At 33.4% G+C, this 17,608-nt stretch overlaps 1 protein-coding gene across 1 annotated transcript; it reads left to right on the top strand.

Annotated features, from left to right (window-relative positions):
• The first annotated feature begins 204 nt into the window (after positions 1 to 204).
• LOC149577123 (alpha pinene synthase, chloroplastic-like) lies at positions 205 to 3,935 on the top strand. Its single transcript, XM_089827875.1, has 10 exons — positions 205 to 515; positions 616 to 806; positions 1,012 to 1,100; positions 1,196 to 1,410; positions 1,557 to 1,654; positions 1,727 to 1,819; positions 2,081 to 2,296; positions 2,381 to 2,519; positions 3,106 to 3,351; positions 3,471 to 3,935. Exons 1-10 carry the CDS (start codon positions 255 to 257, stop codon positions 3,765 to 3,767), a joined length of 1,845 nt encoding a protein of 614 aa, XP_089684001.1. The 5' UTR covers positions 205 to 254; the 3' UTR covers positions 3,768 to 3,935.
• The last annotated feature ends 13,673 nt before the right edge of the window (positions 3,936 to 17,608 follow it).

Raw genomic sequence — 17,608 nt, 5'->3', positions numbered from 1 at the left:
ATGTTCGTCAAGCCTTACCCTGTATTTTTTTATCGTTGATTTAAAACAACAACAGGAGGTCCTTCACTTCGTATTGGGAACGGCGTAGGTACAATTAAACATAGGCACGTGTTTATTACACAGCTGACTCATAATTTGATAAAAAGAAAAAAGAAAAATAATGTGTTTTTGGGTTATAAAAGGCGGTGAGGAAATACACTCTGCAGAATTGAGGCCAAGAAATACCCCCCGCTAAATCAGCCATTTTAAGTACAATGGCTCTCACGATGTCTCTCCCTTCCCCCGCCATGGTCTTCTGCTTCAAATCTAAGCCAACTTATACCCATCTCATCCTAAACAATTCTCCGGCCAAATCACTCCCAACATTAGGTAGAAAGTATACAAGAAATGAGATGATGAATGTTAAGGCCATGGCTACCAACAGTGTTGAAGGTGTCCCTAGGCGAACAGGAAATCATCATCCCAACTTGTGGGACGATGATTTCATACAATCTCTCCCAAAACTGCCTTACAATGTAACCTTCTTTCACGCCATCATGTTTTTCTATTACATTCTCTTTCTTATATCATAATATGAATTACAGTGTTTTTTATTTGCTCTCTGTGATTATGCAGGCTCCTTATTATCGTGAGCGGGCTGATAGACTTGTTGGAGAAGTCAAAGAAATGTTCAATGCAATGGGTGCTGCAGATTCTTCTTCACAAGAAATTTTGAAACGCCTTGAACTGGTAGATAAAGTTGAACGCCTTGGAATAGGACGACACTTTCAAAAGGAAATAGGAGAAACACTTGATTATGTTTATAGGTATACTGTAAACATCACACACGTCTAATTTTTGACTTCTAAACTAAAACAATAAACTATTTCTAAATTTGATTTGTTCCCTTTAAATGTCTAATGTTTAAGACTGACAGAATGTTATAAACAAAGACTGTGTGGTTTAAACGAAGATTAAAGTGGTTGGCATGTCATGTGTATGATTGGTAACTGAGAGTTATCTGAGTTGCAGGTTTTGGAATGACATCAGTAGTAAAGATTTGAATACTGCAGCTTTGGGACTCCGAATCCTTCGACTTCACAGATATCCCGTTTCTGCAGGTCTGATAGGCTTCATTATACTTTATTATATGAAACTATAATGTGTTTTATTATTATTCTAAGTACATATATCAGCTTGGATGTTGCAATGGCAGATGTGTTAGAAAAGTTCAAAGGAAAAGATGGAAAGTTCTTGCGTTGCCCCACTCAATCAGAGGAGGAGATAAAGAGTATAGTAAGCTTGTTTCAAGTATCATTGATTGCGTTCCCAGAGGAGACAATAATGGATGAAGCTAAAGACTTTTCTACTACGTATTTGAATCAAATCTTGCAAAAGGCTCCCACTTCTAGTGCCAATCTTTTACAAGAGGTAGTAATGATGCTGGTGGTCTCTGAAAAAGAAAAGAAGCTATGTTTTCTGTTATAATGATATATGTTTCTATTATTACGTTAGATTGTAGGAAATATCGTAAAGTAATTTTGTTTAAACTCTAATGCAAAAACTATCATGCGCAGATATCACATAACTTAGAGTATGGCTGGCACACCAATTTGCCAAGATTGGAAGCAAGGAATTATATGGATATATATGGAGAAAATAATTCATGGCTCAAGTAACTAAACTACTTTAAATTTTGAATTGCATTTTGTCTTTTAAAGATTAATATTCTTATAAATTTTTACAGGAACGGAGATAATCAGAAGATCTTATATCTGGCTAAACTAGATTTTAATATTATGCAATCATTGTATCGAGAGGATCTTCAAATAATCTGTAGGTAAGTTAATTGAAAGATATTTAAGTTTGGTTTTTAAATTTATAACTCTTAATCAGTTTATAGGGCTCTTTGAATCTTTTATCTTCAATTGAATACTTAATTAAGACATACATTTTATCTATAAAATAATGTTTATAATATTGTAAGATTACTTCTTTCTATGTTTATTTTATAATTTTACATTGTATTTTTAAGTAGTTAGTGTAATATTCTTTTTATATTTTTTATTGAAGAAATTTATTTGTGTTTATCATGTTTTAGATGGTGGAAGGAGTCACAATTGTCAAAATTGGAGTGTTGTAGACATAGACACGTGGAATATATCTTTTTAGGATGTGCAATTGCAGCAGAATCTAAGTATTCAGCTTTTAGAATTGCCTTAGCAAAATTTTGTACCCTTGGAACAATTATAGATGATTTTTATGATACCTATGGCACAGTTGATGAACTTGAACTTTTCACTGACACTTTTAAGAGGTATGAATTCATTGACGAACTCTTAGTTTAATTTTTTATGTTTTATAAAATATTATTAATACAAAGTATTGAAATATGATTTAGGTGGGATTCCCCTCCTGTAGATCACCTTCCAAAATATATGAAAATTGCATACCATGCAGTTTATGATGCAATTAATGAAAGTGTACAAGAGGCACTAAAGATTCAAGAAAGAGACACCCTCCACCATGTTCGAAATGCGGTATAAATAATACTCTCTCTATATATCAAAAATAATTAATTTATAGATTTTGGTGGATTACTAGTTAGTAGTTCTTTATAATTAGATGCTTGTCATCGATTGGATCAAGAATTTATTTGTTTATAATCCAACTTTGTTTTGAAGGTTTATATGTTTTATTTTACTTTGGCAAAAAATAGAGTAATATTATTAAATATACAATATATAAAATTTGTTTACTATTTTAAACATCAATTATTATTAAAATTTATTTATTGAAAATTTATTTCAAAAATAATTATCATATTTTTATTCATAATTTACATCTCTGATATCCATTTCTTCCATTCATCCAGTAATGACATGCGCATGTTTCTTAGATGTTGTATTAAGTATAACTCACTATTTATTTCATATTTAATTACGATGCACATTTCTTTATAATAGAGTATATCTATAGAATTTTTTAAATCTTATTTCGTAGAGTATAAATTATTCTGAATATGGTTATTTTGAAAATCAAGTTAGTATTGATTAGGTAAATGAACATCAATTATTAAGATTAATTTTTATGATTGTATTTTAAATATATTCTATGTTATTGCAGTGGGATAGTTATTTAGACTCCATGTTGCAAGAAGCTAAGTGGCTTGCTACTAGACATATACCAAATTTAAGTATGTACTTAAAAAATAGAATAGAGAGTGTGGGCTCTCGTACAGCTACAATGCAAGCAATATTAACAGTTGAGAAAATTTCAGAAGATGACCTTCAAAAAATTAATTATCCATCACGATTCAATGAACTTTTGCGATTGACACTTGGATTAAGAGGCGATATTAGAACATTCAAGGTATGTGATATTGTACCAATCAAACTATAGGATTTTTATTTATAGAAAAATTATAAAGTTGTTTATAGTGAAGATTTAGTTATTATCATAATGAAAACTAAACATAACATTTTTTGAAGGCTGAGGCAGCTCGAGGAGAAATTGCTTCATCCATAACATGTTATATGAGAGATCATCCAGAATCTAGTGAGGAAGATGCATTAAAGTCCATAAATTTTATGTTAGATGCACATATGAAAGAATTGAACATGGAGATTTTGAAAAATGATGAGATCCCAACATGCATCAAGGATTTTTCATATAACACATTAAGGGGTTTTCTACTTTTCTATAAAGAGAGGGATGGATTCAGCATTTCAAGTAAAGATATGAGGATTCATGTCAAAAAAATTCTTATTGATCCCATCAAAATGTAATATTAATAATTTATGGGGTACTATGATCATGGATAACATTTTCAAGTATTAAAAGATATGTAAATTTTCTATAATCAAGTGATAGAGGATAATAGGTCTCTAGGTTGTTTTAGTGTATTGGTTATGTTTTCATGTATTAGAAAAAGTTATTCCCTACTATTCTTCATCATTTGGACTATGACATGTGAATCTTTTTTTCTATGCTACTACTATGCTTCAACTTGTTCTATTATCTTTATTTTAGTTTCAAAATACAATTTATTATAGGGTTTAGGTAATTTATTTTGAAGATATGAATATGTTCATTTCATACAGATTTATGGCATATCCTTGGGGTGTTAATATATTGCAATATGTGATAATTGTTTAAAGTTTTATTTTAATTATAGTTCAAGGTAGGACCCATATTATATAGATTAAAAATAGAGACATATCGTGTATTTTACTCTCTATAGTATGCTAACATTGACCCAATTATTATATTGTTCTTGAAAATGTATAATACCCCTCAAAAAATACTTTAGCTTTCCAAGAGACCCTCCATAAGTCTTCACAGAACTTGTTAGCAACATCAAATATATACATATTTTCAAAAATAGATTTTCTTGAATAAATAAATCCTAACTTAAGTGAGGCTCAATCAAGATTCCTTGTGACCCTAAAAAGAGTGTATCTTTGAGTTTTAACCATCATCTTTTCAATCCCAAACTCATGAATAACCATTTCTCAAATTATTCAATAGCTATTGATATTTGGACACTAAAGAGCTCCATCAAATTGTTTGATAACACTTAAAAGGGTATAATTCCTATTCATAAAATCATGTTCTCAATGGAGAAAAATCATATTGATGTAGATGCTTAAAATTGTCCCAAACATGATATTAATTCATTTAATACTTTCTTTGACATTATAATTAATTATATTTGTCATATTCTTCTACTTATTTAATTAAATAGGTTCATTTCCTAATGCATTTAAATTTAATTTAAATACTTTCGCTCTAATGTATTAAATCATTTAATGCATAATGCTCCATAAATCCCCTTTTAAATAAATTCTAATTTATTTAATCCCCTCCACTTTATTAAATTTTTTAATCCTATGATTAAGTTAAATCCTATTCAATTTAATCCTAATCCCATCTTAAAACCTAAGTCTACACCCATCACTCTCATCCTTCTAAGCCTACCCACTACTTAATCCCACTTATTTATCTTAAACACCTTCCTAAACACCTTTTAGCTACTAAGTGTTTGCTCACACGTGTGAGAAGCTCATGATCCAATAAAGCGTCCAATTCATTTACACCTCTTACACCCTTTTCCTCGCACTCCTTCCCCCAAGGTTGCTCACACTTGTGTGAGCACACCTTGAGCCTTTCAATCATAAAGGCTATTTTTGACTTTTGCATGGCTTTGTCCTTTAACCCATGTGTCTCCCTTGTGGCACCTTTTTGGATGTGACATAGATGCCACCTCCCCAAAGCCTCTCTCAAACCTATAAATAGAGCCCTAATCTCTAGAATTTATCATCTCCCTCATTTGCATTATTACCATGCTATTTTAGAATTACCTTTGTAGTGATCTTGTGATTTTATGCTTTGTTACTAACCCCTTGGTAGTTGTTAGAATTTATTTCATTTGCATTGTTAATCTAGTTTGATTTCTTGCATCCACATTCATATCGTTTGAGTGCTTTCAAGCATGGTTGCTTCCATAGCCATTGCTCGAAGTATTCTCCATCCATCTTAATATAGTCTCATTATCATTGCATATCATTTATCAATCATTGGGATTCATAGTTATATTTGGGAGAGCACATCCACATCTACCACACTTAAGTACACCAACAAGGCCTTTTATGGGCACCCTTGTTGAGCTACTTTGAGATTGTGTGGGAACTCTTGCTTTTTGGTTATTCAAGTTATAAAACTCAAGCCTAACATTAGTTATTTTTTATTTGTTTTAATATTTGATATACACATGCTATTAATGTTTGCTTGTTTATGTGTGCTATTAATAGGTCAGGTTTTCACACATACATTTTGGCACACACGGTGGGACCCACATCCCTTCTCCACTATCAAATTGCATGAAAACTTTGTAACTTGCTATTGAAACACCATGCATTGTCATCTCCAATAGGACATAGTGTTGTCTACAAAGATGTTTTGCCATCTCTGCAGATCAGTGTCTCCGCTATTTGGCATCTCCAACCGTGACTTTTTTAAAAAAACAATTTCATACTACTAACCAAAGCCATTCCGTCATCTACGATTTGTATTAACATCTAGGCAGATTAGTTTGTCAGCTTGGCTGATTTAACTTTCCTTTCTTCTCTATTGTGGGAAGCCTAATATCAACATAGAGTCATACTATCATCTCCAAAGATTGGTTGTAGATTATCATCTATGTTGTTGGCGAACAACTTGTTATTTCAGTATACTGTCATTACTATGATAATATTTTGTCGTGTGTGGTGAAGGTCAATATTGTCAGTATTTTGTCGTCTTTGATATTTTGGCATCTCTGCATTTTGGCATCTTCGACCCTATTATGTCATTTGCAACTATTAATGTGTCAGTGAAAAGTTTAAGCATACTTCTTAGTATTTTGTCATTTGCAAGTTATAGCGTCTGCACAGTTCTATCATCTACGCCTGGGTGTCTGTTGTCTATGATTTATGACAAATTAACTCATATGTTTTAATGCCTAACTAATTATTTGATTGATATACAAGGATTTCTACTCTAGTTTTATTGTAGGAGAGAAGCTTTGTAAATTTTTTTAATGATTTTAATCACTTGGAAATTTGTAGTGATTTTAATCACATAGGGATTTATAGTGATTTTAATCACTTGGGAATTTTTAGTGATTTTAATCACTTGTAGGATTTAAATGATGAATGAACTTGTATGAATTAATCATTTTTCCTTGGAATGCATGTTGCAACTAATATAAAAAAGCCAAGCACACTCTTGGGGTAAAACATTACACACTCTTGAATTATCCATTTAGATGTCGATCAGACCTTTATTACACTTTAATGTTTGCTTTGGAATGTGTGCCACATCTATATTCCTAACATCATGTTTGGTTGACTAATTTTATACCTTTGTTATGGTTTCTTTTGAACCTTTGTTCTTGCTTTGTCAACATTAGGATTCGTGTAGAATCCATGCTCTCGGATTGAGACCAGTTGAGTGAGTCCATAAAATTTGGTCTTGTTGCATTATTGGGATTTGTGTAGTATTCATATTGCTAGATTGAGGTTGGTTGAGTGATTTCATTATGTAGGATTTTATTGTTCTTTGGGGATTCATGGAGAATCTGTCCTCCCAAGTTATTTTCAATTGAGTGATATTTTGCTTGTGTTCTCATCCAATCCTTGTGTTATGATCTTCATGATAGTGGCGTGTCACACACGAGTGTATGCGTGCGTACATTTTTAGGTGACTTGCGAGGTCCTATCTTCTATGGTACTTCCAGAAGTTATGATAATTGGGTTTGGGTTGGAGATTTGCATGCCTATGGGCAATCATCATGGATGAGCATGGGTAGGGTAGGGTAGCATATGGAGGAGGCTTCTATCTCACAGCTTGATGACCTTGTCCTATAGAGCTGGTAGAGGAAGTTTTAATCAAGTGATAACTAAAGAAAATGTGTGACTAGTAATAAAACTTAAGATAATAAAATGAATGTGTGGGGCCCTCCATTGAGGAGTTGAAATGCATGATCAAAGCTTGGTCTTGTCGATGCCAAGTGACTCTCCATGATGTCAGCCCCTACTTAGTAGCTCATTGAGTGTCTGACTAGGACTTGTAGTTTATGCATTGTCTATGTTCTTGGTTTTAGTCATCATACTATTTGGCATGAATGTTAGCTATGGATGTTGTGCTTTATGTGTCTTTGTGGTTGGATCATTATCTCCATTAGTAAGATGGGTGTGGACCTATGGTGGTTGGGAGGCATAGCTACTTATACCACTGCTAGGGATTGGTGTACAAAGATGGTCTATTTTCCTAGTGTGACCATTGTTGGATGTTTTCACTTGATACTTTAGGTTTTGGAGTATGCTTTCTTGTGATTTATGCTTTCATTTGAATGCTTGGATATCATGTTAGATGATGCTAGTTTAATTGATGCATTCCTATATTATAGTGTTTAGCATATGATTAGATGATGTCAATTGTTCTATTAGCATATCTATTGCTTATTAGTTTAGCATGTTAGATTTCCTACTCATATGATGTTATCATATGATAGATGATGTGGTTGACTTATTGGATTATCTAATGCTTTACTGTTAGCATGTTAGATTTTCTTAATCTTATGTTGATGCATGTTTTAGTAGTGATTTCCTCATAAGATAACACCGACGATCTAGTTGGTAGTTTGAGATGTTACATGTGGAGGATGGCTAGGATCCATGATGATCTTATGATGCTATTGATGGTTGGGAGGAACCATGTACTTAGTTTGGTTGTTTTAGTTATTATTAGGCTAATTTTGTACATTGCAATGTTACTTCCGTACATTATGAGGTTGCTTTTAGTACATTAATTTACTGCTTTGGCTTAGATGGATAGATGTTCCTCTTTCTTTTTTCATGGCATCTTGTTGTTTATGCACTCGAGTGATCCTTCCTCGATTTATGTGGATTCGCTACTCCCTGATGTGGAGGAAATTTATTTCCTATCTTTTTAGCTTTGTGTTTTCTAGTTTGTTGATTTATATCCTCACACAAAATTGTTCTTTCTCATGTGAGAATACAATTGTTCACGTGGCTTACTGGGTTTCTTCGCATAGCTTGGTGAATCCTCATGCGAAACTCCACACCAGTTTGGTTGTTTTGGCTATTCAACCAAGGATGTCCTCAGGAAAGATGGTGTTTCCTCACATAGCTTAGTGTACTTTCTCGCGTAAAGAGGTTCATCCTCATGTGAGACTGTCTATTGTTATTCTCTCATACAAAAAATAGGGGGCCTCTCCATTGTTCTTTGGGGAATGCAATTTGGACCTTTAAGTACCCTTTAGGATTGCTTATGGTTCCATGCTTCGATAGTTCAGAGATATTGTGGTTTGATATTGTCTTTGGTTTTTCTTCTTGAGTTTGTGTGTGTCAATTCAGTAGTGGCATTTGAAGATTCATTGGTTGCTCGAATTGTTGGTGAAGTCTTTCATTGAAATCTTTGTAATCCCTATATATTGTTGTCATGTACATTCATACTTGTAAAATAAATAAATTCTTGGCTTGAACTGAATCCTTGTTCCAAGGATCTCCAGGTGAGGCATTACATCCAGTATCAGAGCCCATGTTCAAACATTTAGGTCTCTGCATATATGAACGCCCATAAGGTTGTTGCTGCATTGTTAAGGGAAAGTGTCTTGGTGAGGAGCTCATGATATTTTGTTGCTTTAGTGTCTACTTGGGATGGACTTTCTTGTCCAATAGATGCAACTGGAGCACTATGTGAAGAAGGAAGTGAGTCTCCCCTTGTTTTATAGATGGAATCGATGTACCTTATTTGGCTGGTTACTTGTGTGACCCTTTTGGATGAAACCATTGATTGGTGTCCATGTGTTGGCTTGTAGTGCCTATTTTGTTTCTCCTTCTGGAGTACGGTGCATTGTTACCCTATTTTCTCCTAATTGTATGTAAATAAATGAATCTTGAAGCCTAAGATTACAATGTAGTTCATTAAGGGGTAGAATGATGGTACTGCAACCTTGGTGGGGAAATAAATGAAGATTATGGTTGAGGTTATTGTAGACATCATAGGGTTGAGTCCCAAAGGTATGCCTCTGTTGACAACTTGAACAAGCTCATTGGCAAAGTTGATCAACATGTAGGGACTATGATGGTGCTTGATTTGGATACTGGTGATATTGATCGATAGATGGTTGGATTAGGAATGTGTATGAGGTCGAGTGCAAAAATAAACAAGTTGTTGATTCTCCTCCTTTGGGAAACACTCTTTGAATCCCTAGATTTAAAGAATGTTTTTTGAAAAAATGAGAAATCTTTAAGGAGATGGAAACTCCTATTAAGGAGTTGGCCTGACCTTGGGTGCTATTTTTGTGGTGTTTTTGGTTCTATTCTGTCATGCCCTAAATTTAATAGGGCAAAACACAACAAAAAAAAAGAGAAATTTTAAAAATACTTTTTTTTTGTTTTATTTGTTTATTTATTTATTTCCACTGCAATTCCAAAAAATCTAGATTTGCGTTAATGTTCCCCCAGACCAACTTAATCATTCCCAACAATTCCATTGACCCTTTTTTTTAATTTTTATAAATACTGATTTTTCTTTACATACCCTAACATTTAATAATAATAAAATATAATAAATTTCATCATTCATTAAATATAACTTGGTATTTCTAAATTCCTTAATTAACTATTCCTACGTCCTCTTTTTGCCTGACTTGAACTACACATAACAAAAGATAACAAACTCATAAAATAAAGACACTTACTTAAATGTGTTACTAAAGGTGTCATCATATAAAAGTCTATCTAAAAGTTAGCTAAGTTTCTTTTCCATTTATCCTAACCATTATCTGCAACTCCCTTTAACTAAACCCTATTTCATGAGTAACATATCCATACTACTAATTCCAACGTACAAATTTACTAACTTTCTAACATCTACCACCCTTACTATTTAAACACAACTCTCTACTAACACATGTATTTATATACTAATCCAACCCCAAAAAATTACTAACAATCTCATTTAAGAGTAACATAATTTAATAACTGCCAACCTTACTTCCTAATACCCCTATTAATACATGGCTTACAACCTAAAACAACACTAATTACCCCACCTAATACAACAACATTTCCTACTACTAAATTATCTTAAATGCTACATCCTCTTTTACAATCGTCTACTCACCTAGGATATAGTGCATTCCCTATTACCTAGGTTAGAGGCGCTCAAGGGTGGATCCTCTGACTTTGGTCAGAGAAAGGCTACTTTATACTTCATATTGCATACGCCCAAGAAAGGAGATGAAGCGCCTAGGTGGGGTCCACAGTCTACACAAGTATTAATGATAACATTGACTTCCTTACCCTTAGTCATGAGATGATGCGCTTAGGAGGAGGACAAGGGTTTTCTGACTTATGTCAAAACCTAGAGCATTGGATCATGTGTTGCCTAAGGGTTTGAGCGCCTAGGTGCTAAGGCATTAATTTTGCATTTTTCTAAGTATGGGGTGTGGGTGCGAAATTCGAAACCTCTCCCATACTAGGCGTGATCCGCTTACCAAAGCATGATGTGATTAAAGAAAACAAGGACATTATGATTTGTTGGGACTTTACTCTTCTCCGATAAAGTGGGCGCCAAATGAGAAGCTTCCTTACTTATTTCAAAATAGCAAACAGCCCCCATACCTTAATTCTCACAAGCCAAAGAAATGGGGAGAGGATGGGGATGCCTATTCACATCCAAATTTTTTTATGTTTATTTAATTTGTTTTGCATTTGCAGTGTCATGGTCGGCTTGACTTGATAGGACAACAACTTTTGAGTTAGTGATTATTATTTTTATTTGATTTATCATTTGTTTAGTAAGCATTTTTATTAGGTTTATTTTCTTACTTTATTGTATTTATTTGTATTAGTATTAATTTCATTTGAATTTGGAGTGACAGTGACCTCTTGTCACATGACTCAATGAGTTTTCTCATTGGTACCTAGGGTATAGGTACTTGTGATGTTTAAGTATTCTCTCTTAGGATGTAATACATTTTTCTATTGATATTAGGTGTACTAGGTCCTAGTGTATAAGATGCTTATTATTTTATTTCTCTGTATTATGAGGAAGGAATTAGTCTTCTTCCTTATACATTTTCCAAAGAGGAAAATGTGGACCTACAGCAAGGTGGAAGTATGCATTCTTTCTACTCATGCAAAATTTCATTCCATTACATCATAGTTTCCTCTTTGTGTTTGTGAGTATATTGATTGGTAGAATGATTTTATCTTCTTAGCAACCTTGATTGAACTTGAGAGCCAAGTGAACAATTACTTGTATAGTGAATTATTAAACATGGTAATCTTTATTTCAAATTGTGAAATGTGTAGTATAAAACTTTTCACTGCAACCTATGTATCTTGATTCTCACCATATCATGATTCTGTATAACCTTTATAAAGCACATTCCTACAAATACATTAAGGAGAAGGATCTCATACAATCTTTCTTCCTAACACACCAAATCTAACATAGATGGTTTCAATATATGTATATAATCTTTCAATGCTTTCTTCCAAAATCTCAAATGATAACAATGATACAATTCCTTCTACAAAACATACTAAACCTTTCCATAACACATCAATAACCAGGTCTTTACAAGTGGAATATATATACGACTTCCTAATCTTTCCTCAAATTTTCAATAATAATGACACAATCCCCTTACATCATAATAAATAACAATGGGGTTTTACAAAATCACATCCCAAGAAAGATGATATGAACAATGATCTTTCATCATACAAATGAATCCTCTTTACTTCATCAAGGGTGAGGCCCTAATATTTCCAAAGGTTGCATCTCCTCAAGTCTTGCACATAACACATCCACACAAGGAACCATGGAGGCTCACCTCCCAACCTAGGCCTCAAAGAGACCACCCTCCGAGCAGGGGAAACAAGGACCAAACAGGTTACACACATACATCACAAAATTTTGCATGAATACACAACACAGACACAATCAACACCCTTCCATGGCTTGCACAATGATTCATCATTGGAATCATAAAACATTGGGTGAAGGTGGGCTCTTCAAGGAGGAGAAATTCTAACAACATAAGTATCATATTGCCAATGCAATTTGCCTCTCAAGGCCACCACAACATAAACAACATATTGCCACTGCATTGCCTCTCAAGGCCTCCAAAACAACCATCTGCTCCTCATCCACCAAACCTCCTTATACCTCCCAACAACAAGATTCATGGCCATGATGGAGCCCATGCTCCATGATAATAAAAAACCTCATCATGAGGTAAAAGATAAAGATTTCTTTCTCACCTGCAATGTCAAGCCCAACTTCTGCCCTTCACCCAAGGCTTCTCTGCCCTCCCAAGGGTGAGTGAAGCCTTCACACCCATAATCACAATCAACACTCACATTCAACTAGAAACAACAACAAAACAAATGAAGAACAACAAAACAAAACCAAGAAAGGATCTCCAAAAACACAAAACACGTTCACTTCTTCCCAACACAAAGACATGCCCATAACACAAGATTGACAATGCAATGCATACTCCATTGATAACTTTTCACACTTGCAGATTTTCTTATCCATACTAAAGAAAAGGAATGAAAGAACATGTTTGAGCCACCAACCTTGGTCCAAGCTAGGGTAAGGATAGTTGTAGTAGAGCTCCCTTAATCTCCCTCCAAATCTTAGTTGTCTCTAAAATTAGAGAGTGGGTGAACACCCCACTAGTTAGTCCAAGACCCTCTAATAAAGCCTTCACACTAACTATTTTTAGAAAAAAAACTAAGCCATCCCCCCTTTACAAACTTGTCTCCTCTGATTTTGCTCTATTTTACTTAGTGGAAGCATGGGAGGAAACACATGTGACAAGTCCATTTTCGCATTGGTGGAAGAATGCATGGATAAAGGGGCCCCCTAGGTTGTCTAGGCACTCACATGATCAAAATTAGGTCCCTAACTTGATATACTATCACATGGTTAGCTTATTTCAACATAAAAGGCACTTTGGGACCACTTAATGACCCCTTGGAACCCTAGGCAAATCCAAATTCGAATTTCCTATGATGGTGACCCATCCTAACACTCTCTCCCAAATGGGTGTACTTAAGAATTAATTTGAAAAGAAGGAAGAGGAACAAGATTTAGTAACCTTGAGATCAACACTATAGGTGACATGTCATCAACACATAGACTATACAAGTGTCAAGTGACACACATAAAAATACATTACATTTTCCTTGCCATGCCCTTAATACACCTAGGTTATGATTAAACATATTCACAAGCAAGCAAGAAACCATACAATCACGAAGAAAATTACTTTCACAATGAGGCTTTTGAACCTTCCAAAGGTTCGCCTTGGTTAAACTGTGTTCACAAGGTTTGGAACTTGTTACCCCCAAGAATTTCCATGGCTCCACTTCCTGCACAATAAACTTGAGCATCAGTAGTCCAAGGAGTCATATAACATGTATAATGTATATGCGTATAGTGATAACCATAATTCAAGTAAATTTTCCTATTTATTCCCATTTAAATCATCCAAGATGTTAGAATAACAAATCTGCATAACATAAGCCATCAAATTAACATCTATCTACATATCACATTAAATCATCATGATCAAATTAACATTTATCTTCATATTACATTAAGTCATAATTAACAATTTATTATTTATCTGCATTTAAATCATAAATCAACATGTAAAAATATTGCATCCTACAATATCCATTCTTATCATAGTAGTCAAATTCCTTAGTCATCAATATGATTTATCAACAAATCGAGCCTGATATAAAAGTGTGTCAAGTGCTATTATGGAATCAAAGTGGGGCCTTGCGCCACATTTTATCCTTTTAGATCAATAATATGTTACAAAATTACTTAAAATAGTCAATCATCGTAGAGAGGTAGGCATAATAGAGTTAGGAGTATAACTCATAGAAACACTTAACTAGCTAGGATGTAACATAATGATGTCAACATATGTTCGAATTCAATCATCAAATGAAAGAACTACATGCTATGTTTCCAATATACTTTGAATCATAAACACTAGCATTTTATTACCATCCAATATTCTTACCTTGCAAACACTTCTTCGTCTAATGAAATTTCCATATACAATTTGTAATGATTCTCTTCTTCTTCTTTTTTGGCCCAAGTAACCATATGCATATTCATACAAATAAACACTATCTAGGAAGATTTTAGCATTTGGTTACCATCTTTATATTATTAATTCATAGCTTTCATAATGGTATAAATCAACACCTTTCTAAGGAAACTCCCTCATGAACTCATATGTATCTAGAAATAACTGTAGAGTACCTGAAATCTAATTTAAATTATGGCATCTCATCATCATAGTATGGGTTCAATTGCCATTTCCAAAAACATTTATTCAGAGATAAATCAATTAGGATGATTGTTCATAAGACACACACACACATAAACCTAAGTGGAGAATATGGTTTTAAAATATGTTTGATCATTACATACACATAAAATTAGGTCCTTAGTACATTTTATAATTACAAAAACTACTGAAATAAGACATTTTCCTTCTAAGTCTTGAATATCGAAATTTGAATATCTACACAGCAAGTAGCCTTACCATTTCTTCAAAATTCAAATTTTCTAATTGAAATGATTTAGAACATGAAATGGAAATCATTAATCTAATCAATCAGGTCCTAATGTACGGATCATTGAAATGCATATATATAGTAGAATGATAAAACCTTATAGTCTCAAAAGTGTACCAAAATGTTAAACTAAAAGTATCACAATACAAATGTATCATCGATTCCATGACGATTCGGGTGAGGCCTCACATCCTCCCCCCCTTGATTTTGACTTCCTCCTAGAAGTCACTCAAAATTAGGAACATAGTCTTCAAATATAGGGCTTTACCTAGCCCTAGCATAGACGGTCAAATTTTTAGAGTCTTTTCCATAATGTTCATAACATGTTTTTGTGTATTCATAATCTAATTTAAGAATTATAGACTTTGGTCAACAACTCATGGTATGGATAAATCCTCATCAGGTGGATATTTCACAATTTCATTGATTAGTTATCATCCAACCGTTGGTGTACCTACCATAATTCCCAACTGTCTCTCATAAGCATCCCTTAAATACTCCTTTACTTGGGACAAGGATTTCTTAGAGTTATTAAGGCTTGTAGATGTTTGCACGATTTCTTGGGATTTAAGCATACAATGATGCTAATGATGTATTTGAAGCTCAATCTATCATAATGCAGTCACAGTTTCTCTAGTCAAATAATTTGTGTTTGTGAATTCTTATTTCTGACTTCCTAATTCTTGTTTAATTGAAGTCATTTCCATTTACCAATGGGTAGTACTATCAACCTACTTATTTCTCATATGGTACCATTTTCTCAAAATTCTTTCCCTTGCTTAGTTACACTTATGTTTGAAGTCTATTTTCTTGGAGATTTTGTTTTCTATACATATTGCCTTAAGTTTGACCATTTTTCCATTTCCAAGTTAAAACATATTCTCTATTAGTTATCATAGGCTAACTTTATTCTTTTACTGCCCTGAGTTATTTTCTTTACTTGGCACTATCTAAATTTTATGATTGTAGTTCAATATTCAATTTACCGATAATGGATATCTTCCCCTTTCATCAGAAGTATAAGGATTCAATTTTATTATCTTGTATCAAGATTTCCTTACGTCCCATCAAATGCAAACACTTGGTACTTTATTTATTTCTCATTGAAGGTTTGTGACATGGAAATCAATTATACTGTTGAGTGTTAATATCAGTATTCTGATTGATGCCTCCAATTGAATATTATATTGAAACTATCAGAATCCATTTGAGATTTTCTATTACCTTTTTGCAAGGCAATAATTGGATCTTGCATTATCTTTGTACATGATTACTATGAAGCAATTAGATAAATCCTTTCTTAGGTAGAATGAATCTTTTAGATGAACCTTCCTATTGATTGCATAATGAAATCCCCTTATATGATCATTCATATTCGGAATGCACTTGTCTTGTATTATTTCAAGATTAAGAGAAATATGAACATGGGTTTCACCTATGCTTGGTCAATATTGGCATCATGTAGTTTTTGACCCTAGTTCCTTAGTCTTATTGTTGATCATTTCATCTTTCTATTATTGTAATAATTACACAACCTTGCCTAGGCCTAACTATTCCAGTGCACTTTTCTTTTCTTTTTTTTAAAATGATTTTTAACGCCCTTACTTAAGGTCCTTAATGCGGTGTCTATTCATACCATAACAAGTCACATATCATCTACTCCTATGTTATCTAAGGTTTGAAAGAGTATTTTATTCATGACATAAGAAGAAATGGTGTTCCAAGGGCCCTTTCTAAGAGCTTCATATCATATATCAAGATGATCTTATGGTGTCCCAATGTTCAACATAGATTATCAGGAATACCTCTTGGTATGGCTACTTCACAGATCACTATACAACACACTTATCAACAATATTGACAAGAAAGTGCCTCTTAAACAACTTAAATCCAAGATAAAATAACAAACACAAGTGTGGCCAAAATGGTAACTTCAAAATGAAACAAGGATGTCCCTGAGGCAATTGAGACCATAAATTTATAAAAAAAATAAAAAAAATTGAATAAAATAATACTAATAATAACAATGAAATTATTCACACCAACTTAAATTTTAAGGGTGATGCAACTGTACCAAGGTTTCCTGATGGAAGAAGAGGCAAGTTGTCTTATAGCTATACTGGGATCCAATGGTGAGTGAAGAAAAACTCTCTTGTATATTCTTATTGATTCAATTAAGAGTACTTTGCCAACTATCAGAATAAATCTAGTTCCATGGGGATTTCTCAATTTAATTTAAGGGCATACTATCATTAACATACGCCATAAATTCATCTGATCCTTTCTAATCTTGGTATGTTTTAATAATTCCTCTATGTGTGATATGATCGTAGTTTTCACATAGATCTTATAGCTTTCATAGTACCATGAATATTCCTTCATCATCATGTTATGCAGGGATTCAAGTTTGACACACTCGACACTAAGTCTTCTCTTGC

Source organism: Cupressus sempervirens, chromosome 1 (assembly GCF_028749045.1).
Source record: "Cupressus sempervirens isolate cs-2001-9-10 chromosome 1, ASM2874904v1, whole genome shotgun sequence".
NCBI classification, from domain to species: Eukaryota; Viridiplantae; Streptophyta; class Pinopsida; order Cupressales; family Cupressaceae; genus Cupressus; species Cupressus sempervirens.
The sequence above is the reverse complement of the archived record's forward strand: the minus strand, read 5'-3'. Positions and strand labels throughout refer to the sequence as shown.

Excerpts from the sequence above, each read along its gene's own strand:
- LOC149577123 (XM_089827875.1), top strand. The coding sequence starts at position 255 with ATGGCTCTCACGATGTCTCTCCCTTCCCCCGCCATGGTCTTCTGCTTC. Across the intron at positions 807-1,011 it reads ACACTTGATTATGTTTATAG|GTTTTGGAATGACATCAGTA; the intron begins GTATACTGTAAA and ends TCTGAGTTGCAG. Across the intron at positions 2,297-2,380 it reads TTCACTGACACTTTTAAGAG|GTGGGATTCCCCTCCTGTAG; the intron begins GTATGAATTCAT and ends AATATGATTTAG.